The 21,117-nt window shown below is 34.5% G+C and overlaps 2 protein-coding genes across 12 annotated transcripts in view; both read left to right on the forward strand.

The window, feature by feature from the left end:
• The window catches only part of LRRK2 (leucine rich repeat kinase 2), a 194,334-nt gene that overhangs the window by 121,258 nt on the left and 51,959 nt on the right, over window positions 1-21,117 (forward strand). For all 11 annotated transcript variants that reach the window (XR_014233101.1, XM_082349301.1, XM_082349309.1 and 8 more), the window contains 11 exons: window positions 896-1,125; window positions 1,531-1,658; window positions 2,985-3,203; window positions 6,578-6,779; window positions 7,792-7,880; window positions 13,602-13,789; window positions 14,673-14,827; window positions 16,212-16,358; window positions 16,517-16,708; window positions 17,367-17,513; window positions 20,670-20,770. Coding sequence is in view for 10 of the 11 variants with exons in the window: in XM_082349301.1 (XP_082205427.1) it covers window positions 896-1,125; window positions 1,531-1,658; window positions 2,985-3,203; window positions 6,578-6,779; window positions 7,792-7,880; window positions 13,602-13,789; window positions 14,673-14,827; window positions 16,212-16,358; window positions 16,517-16,708; window positions 17,367-17,513; window positions 20,670-20,770 (1,798 nt within the window). In the remaining variant the exon portion in view is untranslated. The remainder of the gene's footprint in view (window positions 1-895; window positions 1,126-1,530; window positions 1,659-2,984; window positions 3,204-6,577; window positions 6,780-7,791; window positions 7,881-13,601; window positions 13,790-14,672; window positions 14,828-16,211; window positions 16,359-16,516; window positions 16,709-17,366; window positions 17,514-20,669; window positions 20,771-21,117) is intronic.
• Window positions 10,071-11,550, forward strand: LOC309608864 (high mobility group nucleosome-binding domain-containing protein 3-like). Its single transcript, XM_082349509.1, has 2 exons — window positions 10,071-11,187; window positions 11,230-11,550. Exons 1-2 carry the CDS (start codon window positions 11,041-11,043, stop codon window positions 11,314-11,316), a joined length of 234 nt encoding a protein of 77 aa, XP_082205635.1. The 5' UTR covers window positions 10,071-11,040; the 3' UTR covers window positions 11,317-11,550.

The following is a 21,117-nucleotide window of genomic DNA, read 5'->3' on the forward strand; positions in this document are numbered from 1 at the left end:
ATGCTTTTTGCTCAGATCATCAGGATTGTTGGACAGATTCCTATTAGTTATGAGAATTAATCAGTCAATATTCCCTAAGATTCACTTGTGATTTAGTTTATTTTTCTAATTTTAAACTGTGGCAACATTTTAACATAGTTAAAATATATCTTTCTATATCCATTTTATTTTTGAGAACATTTAAATATACTATTAATTTAAAGGTGGTATTGCTAGCCACCTGCAGCACTTCTAGTTAGTTTCAATTATTTTCGCATTAAGACTATTAGGAACAGCAACATATTATCTGCTAATAGTATAATCATTTATATGTATCAATTTATAATTTAACCAATATGTTCTCCCTTTCCATTTACATTATGTATATGCATGTATAATATATATGAATGTATACATTATGTATACCATACATGAATATATGTACGCATACACATGTATAATGTGCCAAATATGACCTCACTATCAAAATTTAGTATAGCAGTATGCTTATATACTCTACCTTGATTGTTTATCCTATGAGCTTTGTAAAATTTTATACTTTATAATTTTTAGGGTTTTATTTGTGTTATTTAAAGAAATTGTGTGTGTTTGTGTATAAAATTCTAATGAGTATTACAAACATATTTTGAAATTTTGATTATTTCTGGTGATAGAATGTCATTATATTTGATAATGCTGCCGATCATTATCAACTACACCAACATCACTAACAAAATATATGCATTAATAGTGCATTGAAAGACACAGGCATTATTAATTATGTGAGCTATGCACTCTTTTGCATACTGTATTTTAGAACAGTTTGATATTTAAAAGAATTCAGTGCATAAGAATTCACCTATATCATAAGTACACTGCTAAGCAGTTTATTTTATTTTTGTTTTTCAAATACCAGGTTTCTTCAACAGCGGTTAAAAAAGGCTGTGCCCTATAACCGAATGAAACTTATGATTGTGGGAAATACCGGGAGTGGTAAAACCACCTTATTGCAGCAATTAATGAAAATCAAGAAATCAGATCTTGGGATGCAAGGTGCCACAGTTGGCATAGACGTGAAAGACTGGCCCATCCAAATAAGAGGCAAAGGGAAGAAAGACCTCATTCTAAATGTGTGGGATTTTGCAGGTATTTATTTTGCTAGAATTTTTTATTCACACACCTTTTTAAAACAGGGATTTAAAAACTGAATTTTCTGTTTCAATACTGCAAAGAGGCCTGGTGGATCCTATGGAATTATTCCAAAGCCATTTATTTCTCCTAATTCTACCCTTGCCACCAGAATGGAGAAGCCATGGAAGGAAATGTTAGGAACCAGTACGTGCCAGCTGAAGCTAAGTAGCTGACACATGTGAAGAGTTGTCAGTCCCTAGTAAAAAGCCAGTGTAGTCATGTAACCATCATCTTTTTATTGTTTTTCTCTTTCTTTGTGTGATAAATAGTGGATAGTATCACTTAATTTTATTTTTGAAGAAGATGAAGAATTCTTGCCTATTTTCTGGAAGGCTAAAAAATTCTCTAATCTTTATTTAGGTTGTGAGGAATTCTACAGCACTCACCCACACTTTATGACCCAACGAGCCCTGTATCTTGCTGTCTATGACCTTAGCAAAGGGCAAGCTGAAGTTGATGCCATGAAACCTTGGCTCTTCAATATAAAGGTGATCTGTTCTAATCATTTGAAAATAGAAAATAATTCTTGGGGTTTTTTTGGTATGTAAGGTAATTTATTTTGGGCAAAAAGGTGCTTCAAATAGTCTCTTCAAATAATTTTTTAAAAGAAAGGAGCACTAAAATTTTGAGTTGGGAAATTTTAAGAGTAATTAAGTTGTGACATGAAAATAGTGTTTTCTATATTAGTGAGAGTTATAGAAACTGGAAACCCTTTTAAGCTATAAAGATTGAGATTTTATAAGTTAAACTAATTTTGATATTATTTCTGTTTTTTTTGGCTGTGCCACGTAGCTGGCAGGATCTCAGTTCCCCGACCAGGGATTGAACCTGGGCCACGTCAGTGAAAGCCTGAATCCTAACCACTAGGCGACCAGGGAATTCCCTGATATTATTTCTTAAGTGTAATATGAACTTCCCTAATTTAAAATAAACCATAGTGAAAAAAAGCAATCTGTGCATCACCAACTCTGTCCTCAGAGGCAATTTAGTGTGAAGTCCTTCAGATCTTACAGTTTTAAATGGTCCCAGATGAATAGTATATTTGGAATTTTGCAATTTTTCCAATTTGTCCCTTGCTGTCATATTGTCAGCTATTACTTTATGTATATATGGTTTTAAATATATATGGCTTTTTAGAATTGAGACCAAAGAAAGAGTGAATGGTCTTTGAATGATGCTCCAGTGGGCTCTTCTGTGAGGCAAGCCCTTAAAAAGATTTGTCAGGAAATTTTGGCTCCATCAAGCTTGTTTTGTCATTTTGGTAATTTTTTTAACTTCCTTTTTTTGACTTTATTATAGCTAGCCAAAGTGAAAAAATACTATAGTCGCAGTAATATTTGCTTTAGTGACTTTTTTTTCATTGTAGACTCCACACTAAATGACTTTAATATGAATTAAGGAGATTGAATTTACAGATAAGGAAGAGAAAATATAAAACAAATTGTATTACTCTGATATAATTTGGGGGTTATTAAATACTATTTTATTTAGAAGACCAAAGCACACTTAGAGAATAACCCGTTTTAAGGCACGGAAAAATGAAAAGAAAAATATACTATTACTGTTACGTAGGCCACCTGAAAGAAAAGTGGTAATAATTGGATAAGAAGGGGCATAAAATTGACTTTTAAAAATTTCTTAAGGGTAAGTTTTTCTTAGGTTTAAGGAAGGAAAGGCAGTTGTTATTTTCTTCTTAGAAGTCTTGATTTCTCATTTCCACTCAAGTGAGTTTCATAGAAAGTGAATGTCAGTGGAAATGTAAGCACTCTTGATTTTAAAACAAACACAAAAGTATTTTGTATCTTTCCCTGTAGGCTCGTGCTTCTTCTTCCCCTGTGATTCTTGTTGGCACACATTTGGATGTTTCTGATGAGAAGCAGCGCAAAGCCTGTATCAGTAAAATCACCAAGGAACTCTTGAACAAACGAGGGTTTCCTGCAATACGGGATTACCACTTTGTAAATGCCACTGAGGAATCCGATGCTTTGGCAAAACTTCGGAAAACTATCATAAATGAGAGCCTCAATTTCAAGGTAACATGGTTCATTGCGGACTTTAGGTAGTAGATAAATACAATTTATTAATTCTCATGTTGTGCAACTGCTAAGAAATGTCAAAAGTCTCGAGAAGAGAACAGCTATCTTAAAATTGTGGGGTTTTTTCAGAGCTGTTAGCGTTATTAAAGTACTTTCAATTTTAAAATTATTTATGCTATACTTTATTTCAAACTCATAGAAGTGGGAATAAAAATAATTTGAGGATACTGAGAGAAACTAAGAGGATATCTGAGAGGCTGAGAGAATATTCCTGAGAGAATCTGGGGACATGTTTCTGATGCCCTTTCTCTCCCAACTTCCTGTAGTGGTGATTCAATCAAAAGGATAAAGATGAATGTTGGGGTCTTGGGGTTATCTTTCTTATATTTTCCATCTGCTCCTTTCTTTTGGAGTTCTTATTTTATGCTCGCCTTGATTTACTTTGTTGTTCCTTCATGTCTCTTGTCACTGTGATCTCCCTTCCAAATATTTTTTTTCTCAATATTGGGAGAAGTTTCTTTCATCTGATCATCAGGGTCACTAATTTGGTTTTCATCAATGTCTAAGCAATTTTCTAGTTCATACAAACTGGGTTTTTTCATTTTAAGAATTATGTTTTTGATTCCAAAGTTTTCTTCTGGTAAGACAAATGTAATTCATAGAGTTCATAAAGCACAAATAGATTGGTTAACAGTGAGAACACTTGTTTTTAATACTTGCAAGAGAAAGAAATTTTACCTGGGTTCTACAGACAGCATGGTATGAACTGTACTGAAAAACACCCTGAATAGTTCAATATAACAACACAATGGTGGATTTCACTGTTAGTCTCTGTTGGTTTAGCTCATTAGCACTAATGATCAAGGCCATGGCTTATAACAAGGGTCCTGTTTTGCCTGGACAGTCCCAGCATAATTATTAATTGTGTCCCACTATATTCTCAGAAGCATTCCAGTTTGGACGATAAATTATATGGTCACCTTGGTTATAACGTGTTGGCTAGTTAGCTTAGTTCTTTTCCATTTCCACAGATTATGCTCCTATCCAAAACCTAATGAGCCATTTATAAACGTGCTGGTCTTTGTGGTGCCCATGGAGAGAATTTGCACATTTGTATCTTTCAGCACATTTATCCCAGTCACTAAAAGCTTTTACAAATGGTGGATCAGTGACATTTTATATAAGAAGAATGAAATATCATTTATTTGTAGATTTTCTTACTTTTTTTGTGGGACATATGACTAAAGAGTAATATGACTTTTAAGAAGCAAATATACAAAATTAATATATTCAATTAAATATTCTCTTTACACAGGGAGTTTTCTTTTGAGACTATACCTGTGCTTACAGAACTTTGTTGTTATTTATAATATTTTAATGGCTTCTCTTTTTATCATTGATGTCAGAACATTTATCATATTTTAAAAAAGACTTCTTGGAGGATGAGTTTGTTTTGAGAAAGGCTGAATGTAGTTGAAGCAAAGCCTGTGGAGAAGGTGGTTCATCAAGATGGACTGGTATTGCTCTAGGCTAACAACAATTTATCGCTATCCATCAATGAGACCAATTTTCTTTCTGCACTTGTACATGAACTCTGAAGGCAATGCCAGATAAGGAAGTAAAATAAATCCTTTGAGAAATGGCAGTATTATTTGAAGAAAGGTATCTATTGCTAATGGATACATCATTCTGGCATATTGGTTTGAAAATCTGTTTGATTGCTTTGCAGAATAGTGATTCAGATGACCCCCAAAACAATAAACCTGCCAGAACTTCAATATTCTTTCCTCCCTGAGGTGCTTCAACCTGTATTCAGACAACAGCTTTTAATCTACTAGAAATCTTTTTTTTGTTTGCCCTTTCATTTGTTTTTCATCTTTTCCTTTTATCCTGGCTCTTTTCTATTCTTTGCCTGTCTCACCCTTATTAACATGTGTCTGTGCAGACTTTAGAATAAAAGCTTTTGTTTTTGGCTGTTGGTGACCTGATAATAAAGCTTAAAACAAGTAGGACAAAACAGAATTCAGTGCCAACACTATCCCTCTCAATCTTGTCCAGCCCCTTAGCCGAGTGGGATCCTTTGCTGGCCCTGTAATCCAGCCCTGTAAAGTTCATCCTTTTGTTACTTGATTGCTTTCTGTGAGAACTCTTGTTTACTTTTATATGTAGGTTTCCCTTATTGGGTTAAAACATAAATTTCAATCTGAAGTTCTGTTTTATCTTAATTTATAAATGATGAACAGAGGGAATATGAAAAGTGCAGGTTAGTGAAATTATATTTAATTTTCTGGTTCAAAGCGTACTTTGAAACAATCTTGAATGTTTGGAGGTAAATATGAAAGTAATGGTTACAGCTGCTGTAAATCAAGTTCCTTAAGATTCTAGTTAAAAGTAGAAAAAGAGCAAGTTAAAGTGTGTGTGCATGTGTGTGTGTGTGTGTGTGTGTGTGTGTGTAATAAAACCCAATTTCTATTTGTAATAAGTTGAAGAATTCAAGTAGAAATTATGTTGGTTATTGACAGGTAAAAAGAATATACAAGAATATATTCATGAGTTGAGAAATGGGGAGAGTGTGCCACCTGGTGGTTCTCAAAGGCATTTTAGTTACTATTGTTAGAGTTGCATTTCTATTTAAAATTAGATTTTTAAGAAAAAAGTTTGGAAAAGATTTTAATTATAGAAACTATCACTTTAAGGTCATTCTTTTAAAATTTTATTTTATGTATCTCTTGATTAGTAGACAGTTGTTAGATTCTAAGTGTAACAGACCCCAAATCATCCTCTCATATCAGAATCATTGGGGTTTAGATGATTTCTTATTTTTCCAAGTTCAAGTTTCCATGAAAAAGCATAGCTTGGGTGAGGAAATTTTATGTCTGTTTCCAGATTTCACTGTTTATATGTACATTCCACTAATACAACATTTTGCAAATAACAAGAACAAAATTTAGTTTTACCTTGGGTTGTGGATCACATTTTCATCTAATAAATAAGGTTCAAACGCTCTTACAATACTTGCTGACTTCTTATGCTAGCATATCTATTGCATGTAAGTTTAATGTCTTAGAAAACAGAAAGTCCTTTATTTACGGTCAATGATTTATCTTGGATTTTGCCATGGATTTTCTGAATAGCTAGATAAATATTTCCATGTAATATTATTTGATAGTTCTTTCCATATTGGCTTCTGTGTTCATATTTTTCTTATTTTAAGATCATCTTATTTATTCCTCACAATTTAGTTGGTTTTACATTACATTTTGATTTTATTAAAAAATACAGTTCTGAATGATTAGCATAGAATTTATCACCCACCTGACAAATCGATGAATAAAATGGATTTTCACAGCTTGTCATTTGTAATTTCATAGATCCGAGATCAGCCTGTTGTTGGGCAGCTGATTCCAGACTGCTATGTAGAACTTGAGAAAATCATTTTATCAGAGCGTAAAAATGTGCCAGTTGAATTTCCTGTAATTGACCAGAAACGATTATTACAACTTGTGAAAGAACATCAGCTGCAGTTAGATGAAAATGAGCTTCCTCATGCAGTTCACTTCCTAAATGAATCAGGTTTGTTTATTGCATATTTTTCGAAAGCTCTGCTGTAGTAATTTGTGAAAATGCACCTGAACCTTGTATAGAAGTTACATTTAAAATTTAACAGAATATTGACAAAATTCTTTAATAGGTAACTGATTTTTTTCTTTTTGAAAGATCATCATGAGCATTGATGTTAAATCATGTATTATGTCATAAGAGAAAAATTTAGAAATTATCTAAGGGCAGTAGTGGAAAAGGTCTCTGAGCAGGAGTTAAAACGTGGGTTGTAGAACTTGACTGTAGTATTCAGGAGCTGTGAGACCCTATGTGGAGGCTATTTGTACACTGTAAAGAAGAATTATTATTGGGATGGTTTAACTTGGCACTTGGAGAATCAGTGGTTGCCTGAGATGATGCAGCTACCGAGTGGCAGATCTTGCTCTGTTGCGTAACATGTTGTCAGCATGACCTCACAGATGAAAACTCTTGAACAGACTTTGGTGCTAATTGTGTACTTGATCAATATAACCTTGCTAGAAATGTGTGAGTTGATTTGTAGTGCTCGGATAAGTGGTTGGGAAGTTGCTTTTGATCCCCAGATTCTGTTGTATGAAAAATAATCTTCATGTGGATTGAATCTGATCAATTCATTTCCTCATCGTTCTTAAACCAGTAGCTCCCTTTGATATTTTGTGTTTCTTACCTGTATTCGAAAATAAGATGTGTCTTTGTAGTGTGTAATTAGAAAGCCAAAAATATTTATGAATTTCTATTTCTCAATACATGCTCTGCACTATATGGCTTTGTCTTAAATATGCTTAAATATGATCATTTTATATAGTTCAAAAGGTAACTTTTTAAAATAATATTTGGATTTTAGAGCTTGGGAACTGGGATGCCTGGGTTCGGGTCTCAGCTCTGCCACTAATGATGCTGAAGTTTACTCATCTGTAAAATGAGGAGGTTGGACTAGATTCTCTCTAAAGCCCCTTGATATTTGCATATTCTAAATTCCATGTTTCACTCTTGATTTTTACTCCAGGGGTCCTCCTTCATTTTCAAGACCCAGCCCTGCAGTTAAGTGACTTATATTTTGTGGAACCCAAGTGGCTTTGTAAAGTCATGGCCCAGGTTGGTATATTATATTTTTGTGGCATGGGAGTAATGATTGAAGAAAACTACAAATGACACCTAGAGCATTGAGTTTTATAGAGTTTGTGTTCAATTAAGGTAGAAACTACTGTGAATATAGAAAACTGTAGAACAATTTGTGTGGAAGACTGTATAAAGAAGAACTTCATGGAAGAAGAGAAGACATCTTAGAATTTACTTTAATGTCTTTGTTTTCAAGTCACAGACAGGTGTTTGTACTGCTCTGTTCCGTAGTACTTTTCTAGATCCTGATGATAGCTTTGGTTTGGTTATTGATATAATCAACTGAATGAAAATCTTTGGGATAAGTACATATACGAAAATTGGGTTGATGAGCCTCTGAAACCTCAGTCTAGACAACATGGAGGAAAATTTTGACTCTTCAGTGGAATGTAAGTTCTAAATGCTTACAATTTAAAAAATTTTGAATAGTGGTGGTTATGGCTGTCTTTTCTCTATTTATATTTCATATGGAAAATTATTTCTTCTCCCAGTAACAGTTACCAATGAGTTTATATTAATTAGCTATCATAATCCACCTCTATAGATTTGCCACAGAAAACCATTCAAACAGAACACACTAGCTCAGGGTTCCTCAGTGTCAGCACTATTGACATTTTGGGCCAGATAATTCTTTGTTGTACATTGTAGGATGATAGCAGCATCTTTGGCCTCTACCCTCTAGATGCCAGTAGTACCTTCCCAGTATGACAAGCAAAAATGTGCCCAGACATTGCCAAATATTTTAGGATGCAAAAAATCACCCTGGGTGAGAACTGCATCTGGATGAATCATGAATTGAAGTGAGCCTGGGGAGGGCGTCTCCAGCATGTGCACTCACTGGTGGCTATTCTGTTTATGAGTATAATTTTTTGAGTCACTAAAATGATTGTATTTTTTTAATGTTAGAAATCTCTCTTCTAATCAACTATAATGGTAATTAAATTCCCTCAGGTAATCTTGAATAATAGTTCCTAAATTTCATCTAAGGAAGAATAAGAAAGATATTTTAAAGAGGGAACTCATTTGTGGCTAAATCCTATACCACAGAACTTGAGAATGTATTGAAACATTGCAATTGGCAATTTATTGTAATGGGACAGTTATTACTATTCTGGTAGATATTTTTAAAGTAGATTTTCATCCTTCTGCACATATGCCATGGAAAGTGTGATTTTACTCATCTACCTAATGAGAATGGAGCCAGGAAGGTATAGTGGTGAAGAGCACAAGCTCTAGAGTCAGCATGACCTGCGTTCAGATCTCTCCTAAATCCTTACTAACTTTGACATTTCTTAATGTTTTAAGCTTTTGTTTCTTCACTTGTAAAATAAGGATAATAACAATATTATCTTCAACATTGCCTCCCTAGTTCAGTATAAGTGAATAGTAAATTTTAGCAAAAGTTTATATTTGACCTTTAATTTGGTAATTAAAGACTTATTATTTCAGGAAATGAAAAAAAAAATCTTCAAAACTGTAAAGATGTATTCATGTAGTTTTGGAAAGTGTGCCAGGTATGGAGCTAAATAAAACAATATGTGTAGGTATATGCACTCTGTGTAGAAAAGGGAGTTTTAATTATACCCTGAAGATTTGTTGTTAGGTGGCACACTCTATCAGAAAATAACTGAACTCTGTATAGTCAAGAAAAGGCTAAAGTTGCACCAAAAAGTGATGTGTTTCCATGTGAATTAGGACTATTTAAAGTTGCACACATGTGGATAATATTAGAGTGGGTACATCTTATTCAATAGAATAACAAGGTGGTTTCCATCAGAATCACTATCTTTTAACAGAAGCAAATTTCCGTCATGATGCAATAAAATCCCTGAAGATACTATGGAGTAATTAAGTTGAAACTCCATGAAAGTTCTCATTAGCATAGTTATACTATTAGTTATACTATAAACATGTTAATTTAATTGAAAATTAGGTCAAGAATTTGAACAGCTCAAGTTATTTTGAAAGATAGATCTAAAGGGTCAGTAAAATTTCTTAATGTAAAAGATAAATGCCATCATTTTTATTTATGCGATATACTGAAATATGTCATTTTTATTAAGGTTTAAAGAGAATGAAAGCCATAAGTAATCAAGTGAAGACAGAATGACCTGCCTGACACCAAACCAGCAAAAATAAATAGGGTTATTCACCTCCATGAGTCATCAAGGCAAGGGAAGAAATAATTTCATGGTGCAGAAGCTCTAATGAGCCCAACCACCCTCTTTGTGCCCAGAGCTGTTAGGTAACTAAACTTATTAAAGAAGTTTCCATCAACACACAGAGAAATTTGCAAAACTCATTAAACTATATGATAAAAGAGATATGAAAGGGACTTATTGGTAGAGTATTATAAAACTTGCATGGCCATTTAATCTTGATAAAAAGTTGTGTGAGAAATTTGGAAAATTTTCTTTCCTTGCACAAGGGCATAAGTTAGCCTTAGAAGTTACCAGGCTGAAGGAATAATAAGAGGTCTTTTAACGGTGATAAAATCAAGATAAGGTTTCAGTTTTTTATTGCTATATAACAAAATACCCCAAAACCTAGCGTACACAAGTAAACTTGGAGTAAAACATCAACAGCTTATTGTTTCTCACTATTCTGTGGGTTGACTGGGTTCAGCCAAACGGTTCTGCTCCGCATGGCATTGGCAGGGGTCGTTCGCTTGGCTTCCTCATTGAGCTGGGCTGGAGAGTCCAAGAAGGCTACACTCACATTTTTGGTGTGTTGGTGCTCCTCCATGTGGTCTCTCATATATGCCTAGACCTCTTAAAGGCCAGGCCTAGAACTGGTAAAATGTCAGCTCTGCCACATTCTAGTGAGCAGAGCAACCACAAGTCTTGTTCAGGGAAATGGATGGATTCTATATCTTGAAGGATTAAGCAGCCCACATATGTAGGGAGAGAAAAAATTAATGTGTCCATCGTTGGAAACTATCTGCTACAAATAGTGGTAGTGCAGCATAGATCTACTAGAAAAATCAAGCACAAACTTCTATTTTAAAATCAGTTTGTCGGAGGCCGGGCTACGCTGAGCCCTGCACGTGAACAGCTGCGGCAGGGGCAGCATCCAACGGCGGTGCCAGCAGTTCCAGCCCGTTGCTTTACTTTTTAGCTGCACCAACGTAGTCATTATGCCGAAGAGAAAGTCTCCAGAGAATCCAGAGGGCAAGGATGGATCCAAAGTAACTAAACAGGAGCCCACCAGATGGTCTGCCAGGTTGTCAGCGAAACCTGCTCCTCCAAAACCTGAATCTAAACCAAGAAAAACATCTGCTAAGGCCCTTATCCTATGCATAGATCCTCACATTAGCCCTACTGAGAAAGAACTGGCAACAAAGGTTAACAAAGGTGCTAAAGGGAAGGAGGAGGAAAAGCAAGAAGCTGGAAAGGAAGGCACAGAAAACTGAATCTGTAAACGAGGGAGAATGAATTGTCATGAAAATCGGAGTTGATTTTATGTACCTGTTGGGACAACTTTTAAAAGCTATTTTTACCGCGTATTTTGTAAATGCTAATTTTTTAGGACTCTACTAGTTGGCATACAAAAATATATAAGGATGGACATTTTACCTTCTCATAGTCATGATTTTTGGAAATTCCCATCATCCTTGAGTAAAATAAATACCAATTTAATATTGGAAGCTGTCTGTAAAATTGATTCACCGTTCCATGCACTTGCTTTAAAAATTTAGTCCTGAGCATACTGTGGTGTTTTTACTGTGTGTATTTGAATTTTTTCATGCAGTTTTTCTAGAGCAATAATCAGTGGTGCTTTTGTACCTAGGTTTTATGTGATTTTAATGAAACATGGATAGTTGTGGCCACCTGCTGACTATTTGTGGTTTAAAATAAAAGGTTTTCCTGCCTGCAAAAAGAAAAAAATAATAAAATAAAATAAAATCAGTTTGTCTAAGTAAAATAAATTAGAATAAGTATACAATAATGGCTGACATATGAGAGGTTACTTATATGCTTTTCAAAGATTATCTCATTTAATTCTCAGAACAACTCTTTTAAAGGGTACTTTATTAGTGCCCATTCTTGAAGATGAAGAAATTGATGGACAGAGAGGTTAAATACTTTATCTAAAGTTACATATTCAGGGAGAATTAGAGTTACGATTTCAAACCAAGCAGTTTGACTACAGTGCCTATGAACCTAACCCTAGGATAAAATGCTCCAAACTTTATTTTCCCCCAGTTCACGAATTCAACAGTATTTATTCAGCACCTAATGATGTTCCAGATATTGTTCTGGTGCTGGGGCTATCGCAGTAGACAAAACAAGTTTCCTGCATTCATGGAGTTGATGTTCAAATGGGAGGAAATAACCAAAACATGAATCCTTAACATGTTAGGTGGTACAGAATGCTACAAAGAAAATATAAAGTATGGCTGGGGGTAGAGAGTGAGTTTGTCAGACAGGTCTTAGCAACTTAAAAAACACTAAAACAGCAGTTTTCTTCACTACCTAAGTTGTAAGAGCAGTTTGGGCTATAAACTATACAATATGGAGGAAGTCCCAAATTATAGTTTTTATTATTTAATGACCCATTATACATTGCATTAGATATCATTATGTTCAATCAGTCATGCATTCATTGATTCAATGACGGTATACGTACAAAATAGAAATATAGGGTTGAGTGAGACAAGTCCTCGGGCCTACAGATTTTACAGTCCAGTATTTTACCCAGCTACATGATAATGTAAATAATGTTTGTTCCTATTTAAGTATCCCTTAACAATTATAGATCTACTAAAGAAAATTAAGCACAAATCTCTTTTTAAAATTAATTTGGCCAAGTAAAATGAATAGGAACATGTAGATAATAATGGCTAACATTTGAGGGCTTGCTATTTGCTAAAAATTGTTGTATGTATTTTGCATGTTTTATGTGTATCTTATTTTGTTCTCATGGCAATCTAAGAGACAGTCACTTTTATTATCTTATGTTACAGAGAGGGAAACTGTGGGTAAAGAAATTAAATATCTTTCCCAAGGTGACACAATTGGCAGTAGAGCCTGGATTTGAGCCTGAGTTCTTCTGAACTTATATTTTTAATTGTTATGATGATGATCAAAGCTCAAAGTATGGTCTCCACATTAGAATCATCAGAGTTTCTTGTTAAAAAAGCAGATTCTCAAGCCTCATCTCAGACCTACTGATCCAGACTGAGTGGAGTCCAGCGAAATTCAGTGGTTACTTATTTTGTTTGAGAATCACTGAAATGTGCTAAGCTACCTCTCTTCTCGCTGATGGAAACCATCTCCTATTATATAAATGTAAAGTAACATTTCTATTGCAAACCTGTAGTGATAACACAGTCTGGAAGATAATTTCCCTAGGAATATACTATTGATGAGACTGTAACAAGGATGTGGGGTACTGGATTGATGTGTTAATTGGAGTTGGGGAAGGCTTGTGGTTCATTGGTTTCAGAGGATCTCCAGAATTTCTGATCTGAATTAACTCCCTCAATTTAATAAATTTTTTTTTGTGTGTGTAGGGAGTACATGCCCCACTGGGCTTCTAGGCTACCTGGCTGCTAGCTAGAGAAATTAGGTCCTGTGTTGTACTTGACAACATTAAAATTGTTTTAATCATTTTTACTGAGCAAAGGAAATGTTTTAAATACAAAACTTTCCAGAAAATAAATTTTAGTGATATGTATAAGTTTAAATCTTTCAGATTTTGACAGTGAAAGTGGAGGGCTGTCCAAAACATCCTAAGGGAATTATTTCACGTAGAGATGTGGAAAAATTTCTTTCAAAGAAAAAGAGATTTCCAAAGAACTACATGTCACAGTACTTTAAACTCTTAGAAAAATTCCAGATTGCCTTGCCAACAGGAGAAGAATATTTGCTGGTTCCAAGCAGGTAAGCCAAAACTTAAAATTTAATTACCCTATGGAAATTCACCATATATTATATTGTTTTAGTAGTCAAAGTAACTTTGGTCTGTGATAAATGTACTAATTTTTTTCTTCTTGTGCAAACTTTGTACTGAAGTATAACATTTTCTTTTAATGAAAACACTACATTTGACATTTAAAGATAAAGTAAATGACTGATTTTATGTATATAATTACTATTTGATTTAGCACTGCCTAATTTATTTAATAAAGGTTAATAGTGGAGATAAGTGTGTGTGTGTGTGTGTGTGTGTGTGTGTATGTGTGTCCTTACATGGTATTGGAAGAGTTATTATATTAGGCAGATTCTGGGGATATAATGAGTTTTCAACATAGTCTTAAAATAATTTATGGCTGTGAATTTTCAGAGGATATGGGCAACACAATGGAGGCCTAAGTTATAGCCCTGTACTGTAGAAATTCTTAACTCCTTTATAAGCACCTGGGAAATGTTATAAAGTAATATGACATTGAAAAGTGCAAATTGCATTGGTTGATGGATGGTAACTAATTCTAAAAATAGATATACACTCTTTTCTAGGACATGAATTTTTTTCAAGTTTTACATAATCCCTTTACTTGTCTATGCATAATGAACTGTAATAATTTATTTATAGTATAAATAAGATTATTGAAAAAATTTCATGCATCTACATCTGAGCATGCATTTGAATTAATTAACCATTAAATTTTGAGTAGGAAGAGCATGTAGCAAAAGAACATTATAAAAAATGCAATTGCTTAGAATATTTATCTTCAATTCATTGATTTCAAGTAGTAAAGCACTTTGATCAACATGATTGGGTATTTTATGAAGCTGTATAATGACAGTGTCCTTTTATCTTTAGTTTGTCGGACCACAGGCCGGTAATAGAGCTTCCCCATTGTGAGAACTCTGAAATTATCATTCGACTGTATGAAATGCCTTATTTTCCAATGGGCTTTTGGTCAAGATTAATCAATCGATTACTTGAAATTTCACCTTACATGCTTTCAGGAAGAGGTATGTATTTAATGAAGAATTAATATTTAGAGAAGTTAGGAGGAAAGCATATTAAAATTAATATGTCATTTTCCCAGAGTTTACTTGTTTGTAAGGCAGCTGAAAATCAGAAAATAAGCTCAAAAGACCTCAGAGTGGCCAATATAAAGACATACACTCAAATAAGTTCATGCCGTTTGTTAAGCAGAAAATTCCTCAAAGTCCACGTGTACTTATTTTAGACACATTTACAATGCCTATGACTATCTCGCTTTGCAAGACAAAGCAGACTAGAAGTAGCAATTTTATTTATTTATTTTTTTTAAATTTATTTATTTATTTATTTATTTTTGGCTGTGTTGGGTCTTCGTTTCTGTGCGAGGGCTTTCTCTAGTTGCGGCAAGCGGGGGCCACTCTTCATCGCGGTGCGCGGGCCTCTCACTATCGCGGCCTCTCTTGTTGCAGAGCATAGGCTCTAGACACGCAGGCTCAGTAGTTGTGACTCACGGGCCCAGGTGCTCCGCGGCATGTGGGATCTTCCCAGACCAGGGCTTGAACCCGTGTCCCCTGCATTGGCAGGTGGACTCTCAACCACTGCACCACCACGGAAGCCTGAAGTAACAATTTTAAAAGGTGAAATTAGTAAGCGTCATTAGTTTAAACACACCCACCCAACCTACACATACACACAAACATACACCCACACGCACGTGCGCGCAAAGGAAAACTAGGAATGGCCACCACTGCAGTCAGGGAGTTTTATTTAACAGTGTAACAGTTCCTGACCATTCAGACCATTCTGTGTAGGGACTATAATAGCTCTATTCTGCTGCACAATCCCTGAGGGGTTTACAAAAAAGGATAAAAATGGGTGTTTATAATGCTAGCTCTTCCTCCTGGAAGAAAGAGAGATCTTAGTGCTCCAAAGGGAAAATATAATTTTTTATGTGCTTAAAAATCAGCTTTATGGAGGTGGTACTGTATTCTGAAGTAAACCTTATGTTGCTTGCAGTTAATCGACATATAGAAAGTTACATCACATCAAAGTGTTGGTTTTAGCATGACCACCAACCTCTTTTTAAAAGTTATGGGACCTTATTTATGATTCTCTTTCTTCATCTGTTACACATACTAAACTACTTAACACCATGAACCTGAAATCTATCTTAGGTTGTATACTGGGCATTTTATTTATTTCATTCCAAAATTGAGGATAAAATATTTAATATTATATTTAATAGATATGGATGGGGACTCATATCATTAACGATTCCAGTACTTTCCTTCAAAACAAATATATCTCTCTTCCTGTCATTTGTGGTGTGTGCAGTGACTTTTTCCCCTTTAATTTATGGAGCCGCTAATAATTAATGGCTATATGTGGGTTCATTTAAACTTCTTTCAGAACGAGCACTTCGCCCAAACAGAATGTATTGGCGACAAGGCATCTACTTGAATTGGTCTCCTGAAGCTTATTGCTTGGTAGGATCTGAAGTCTTAGATAATCACCCAGAGAGTTTCTTAAAAATTACAGTTCCTTCTTGTAGAAAAGGTAAGGAAATTAATTAAAAACTTTGAATTGTACCACTAAAGAAATCTAAACTTTTAAAAAAAACTTTATAGTTTTGTGACAGAATAAGGTTCTTTCCAGTTTTGTGACAGAATAAGGTTCAGCTAGGGTGTTGATGAAGTCTTCTTTGGATTATGTAGGCTGTATTCTTTTGGGCCAAGTTGTGGACCACATTGACTCTCTCATGGAAGAGTGGTTTCCAGGGTTACTGGAGATTGATATTTGTGGTGAAGGAGAAACTCTGTTGAAGAAGTGGGCATTATATAGTTTTAATGATGGTGAAGAACATCAGAAAATCTTACTTGACAACTTGATGAAGAAAGCAGAAGAAGGTATGTGTTGACACAACTTACAAATGTTTTTAAGTGATCCTTTCAATATTTGTGAAGTGATGTTTGAAATAAATGTAAAAATTATTCTTATCCATAAGGGATGAGTTAGAGGATACTACATTCAATTGTAGTGACAGTTCAGAAAAATATATTTATTAACCAGTAAGATCTTATACTCTAGATTCAGAAAAAATGTTGGTTTGAGAGTTTGAATACTGGCTATTGAGCAACATAACCTCATCTGTGAAATAAGAGTACTGACCAAAACTACATCATAGAATTGTTATGAGGATTAAAATAGATGATACATGGAAGTAACTTAGCAACGTTAACCATAGGCTAAATGCTCCAAGAATGTTGTAAAAGTAAAGAATATATAATTTCCTAGTCATGTATCAATAGTCTAAGGCAGTTCTGAATTCTACTTTCTAGTGAGTGAACCTAGGAATGAGTATTTAAAATTCCTAGTAGATAGGTATTAATTCAACTTTTAAAACTTTCTCAGAGTTTCTAGAGAAAAATAAGATTGGTAAGAAAACCTAAAAGAGTGATTAGAAATCATAGAAAGTATGTGATTATTTCTGTAAATCAAAAGGACAAACTTATGTACAACCTTAAAAGTTTGCTTTAAAAAAAAAATGTTTTATGTACTTCTCAGGAGACCTCCTAGTGAATCCAGATCAACCAAGGCTCACCATTCCAATATCTCAGATTGCTCCTGACTTGATTTTGGCTGACCTGCCTAGAAATATTATGTTGAATAATGATGAATTGGAATTTGAACAAGCTCCAGAGTTTCTTTTAGGTAACTATTTTTGTTGGTTTGAGAATAAAAATTAGGGTACAGCTTTTATTTATAATCTAGAAAATATTTACATATAATTATATTGTCATAGTTTTTAGTGTCTTCATATTTTTTTGTAATGTTTTTCCTTTGGGATAATATATTTTAAAGTAATATCATGTTGGGACTTCCCTGGCGGTCCAGTGGTTAAGTTTCTGCACTTCCACTGCAGGGGGAGCAGATTTGATTCCCTGGCCAGGGAACTAAGATCCTGCATGTGGCATGACACGGCTAAAAAAAAAACCCAAAACTTTTGTAGGCCGGGTTTGAATTGAGGATGGGACCACCATGGAAGCACACATATTTATGAAATATGTCCTTGCATTTGCTTTAATTGTCAGTGATAAGGAAGGCATTTAGGAAGTTTTCAACTGAGTAATGCAGCCATTTTTCAGTCGCAAAAAGAATAAGTAAAGGAAGAACACCTCTATGTAGTCATTGTAGCAATTTTGTTGCTAAGTATGACAATCATAAATTTTCATTAAAATATTCACAAAAAGCCAATTTGAGATTAAAAATTCAGAAGCATTAAATTGGTGATATACTCAAGTTCTAAACATTCCTGAGAGTGCTTGAGAGCTATGGAGAGTATTCAGTTGATTTAATGTAAAGTATTTGAAGACAATTCTGACTTTACTTTGTGGAGTATTTGTTGTTATGTGTGTATACATTTTATTTTAATTAAATTTCCACAGAGAGAATGACTAGACGATGTGTCAGGATATTAATATTATTAACAAACAATGTCCAAAATTTGGGATATGACATGTAGAGGTAAATAAACTCCTTTGTACCTTTATTCTTTACATTGATTGGGAAATTGTGAATGATTTTAAATGCCTTTGCACTCTGGGAGTGAATATATTAGTAATCGTAGGCTAAGGCAAAATGCTGAATTGTTAACACTGAATCTTAGATCTTAACCAACACCAAACTTGACTTGTGATTTGAAAGATACAGGCAAGTACCAGACATACTATTTTCTTTCTCTGAAAGAGTTTCAAGCCATCAGATACAGCTCCCCCAAATATACCCTTTTAGTGCACTAAGTTGTGTTTCAGATTAATGGACAAGTTCTGAGCAATGTTATGTAGAAATGTTCAAAAAGTTCATTTTTGAAGCACCTGTGTTTTTCCACCAGTTTTATTGAGGTGTAATTGACATATAGCACTGTATAAGTTCAAGGTGTACAGCATAATGACTTGACTTACATGTATGGTGAAACGATTACCACAGTAGCTTTAGTTGACATCCATAATTGCATATATATAAAAAATAAAGGAAAAAGAAAAAAGTATTTTTCTTCTTGTGATGAGAACTCTCAGGATTTACTCTCTTAACCACTTCCGTACATAACCTATAGCAGTGTTAACTGTAGTTATCATGTTGTACACTACATCCCTAGTATTTATTTACCTTACAACTGGAAGTTTGTACCTTTTGACCACCTTCAAAAGCAACTGTGTTTTATATTCTTTAACTATGCAGATAGGAAAATGTTTATAAGAGTACTCCCCATTCTCTAGCCCCATTTCCCATAAACTCATAAATTCCATGTTTATTTATTGTACAAAAAGCAATCTAGATCAGGGTTTCTCAACCTCTGCACTGATGCAGTTTGGGACTGGATAATTCTTTGTTATGAGGGGTGTCCTGTGCATTGCAGTGTGTTTAGCAGCATCCTTGGCCGCTACCCACTAGATGTCAGTAGTATCTCCTCACACTCCATCTCAGATTTGACAATCAAAAATGTCTCCAAACACTGTCAAAGGTGGGGGCTGGAGATAGGGAGCAACGTCACCCTGGTTGAGAGCCACTGATCTAAACAAATCAGATAAATCCTTCTAAAAACATTTTACAGTCAGAAACACCCTGGTATCTTTATGCTGGGATGATCTGGGGAAGGTCATTCATCTCCCTCCGTTCGCATTTTCTTTGTCGGACAGGAGTGAATTTTAGGGCTTCAGTTAACCCTTTCCTTCCCAGATAACAGTTACTATTAAGCAGTGACTAATATGACACATATTAATAGATTTGTGAGTATTAGTAGACTTGTTTTTGTAAATACAGTTGACCCTTGAACAACACAGATTAGAACAGTATGGGTCCACTTATCTGCAATTTTTTTTTCAATAAATACAGTACCTGTATTTTTATCTTATAGATCTTTAACTAAATGTAGGGAAAAGTTTGTGTTCAATTAGAGATTATAATGTGTGAAATCCAAAGAACTAGGGTTTGAGTCCTGATTGTATCCAAACTGTTTCAGCTTCCTTTCCTCGGGTGGGACATTTTTCAGTTCTTTTGTTTTTGAGGCAGAGACAGCAGTGTGCAGATTTTCCACTGCACTCAGGGCTGCATTCCTAACCCCATGTTGTGTGTTGTGCAAGGGTCAACTGAATATTTTAAAATACACATATATGGGGTTTTGTTTGTCTATCTGAAGAGTTATGGGAGGGGGTACATTTCCTCTTTGAGGGACTATTTTTCCAGAGAGCCACAATAGAAGATACTTCAGTGGTATTATTTGTCAATTTTTTCACACCTTTGTGTCACAAGTACACAACAGCAGTCCTTAACCTTATTTTTGCTCTTAGTTACTTGAAGGGTACAACAGCCCATACTCCAATTTAATATGGCAGTGATTATGAAATAGGGAAGGACTTTAAATAATTAGAAATCTCTACTACTCCCACCTGAAATTTTTTGTTTCCCTAGAGTGTATTTCTTTTCTCTGTTCATTAATTTTTTTCTTTGTTGTCAGTAGTTGTTCAGATTGAAGGGAATCAGAACAGGATATGTCTATTATTTAAGTCTCCATCTCTTCTTGTCTCCCTTCCCCCTCCACTTGCTTTCCTTCTCTTTTCCTTCTTCTATTTGCCCAATCCTATTTTGAATCCAATACTTAACTGTTACTATAGCCTTCGTTTCCCCCTGAAACTCCATCTTAGTTCATGGAGTAGAAGAAGGAAGAGAAAGCATTAAAGGAGACTTGATTCAGTGTAACTAGTGGGTCATATTTCTCTTTGAAGCAGATATAATTACAAAAGATACAATTTATTGAGTTTTTCTGCTTGCACAGATTAACCTAAGTGCTTTGTACTTTCTTTTCAAAAGGTGACGGCAGTTTTGGATCTGTTTATCGAGCAACTTATGAAGGAGAAGAAGTGGCTGTGAAGATTTTTAATAAACATACATCACTTAGACTGTTAAGACAAGTAAGAAATGCAACAATATTATTATGTTAAATCATACATTGTTAATCTCCTGGAACTCTTGTTTTGCATGCATTTGTAATTACCGTATTTTCCCCCAAAGTTTACTTGAGTTTAGTTATGAAATCCTACTTTTGTCCTTTCTTTATGGAGTGAAATAGGTTTCTCCTGTTGAAAAACAAAGACAGTATTCTGAGAATTCTTGTTCCAGGCTTTACAAGTACAGAAGAAAGGAGGGTACCTTTTTTGCATTTTTGTAATTTAAACGAACCAAAATCCATACAACAGTAGTCTATTTAAAAACTTCTCTTGGCCTCAGTTAAGTCACATGTTCTTTTCTCAGCAAGCAC

Source organism: Balaenoptera borealis (assembly GCF_965194805.1).
Source record: "Balaenoptera borealis genome assembly, chromosome: 13".
Taxonomy (NCBI): Eukaryota; Metazoa; Chordata; class Mammalia; order Artiodactyla; family Balaenopteridae; genus Balaenoptera; species Balaenoptera borealis.

What these genes read in the sequence shown, in the direction of transcription:
- LOC309608864 (XM_082349509.1), top strand. Translation starts at nt 11,041, where the DNA reads ATGCCGAAGAGAAAGTCTCCAGAGAATCCAGAGGGCAAGGATGGATCC. An exon ending in CAAGAAAAACATCTGCTAAG is followed by an intron (nt 11,188 to 11,229) that starts GCCCTTATCCTA and finishes AGCCCTACTGAG; the next exon opens with AAAGAACTGGCAACAAAGGT.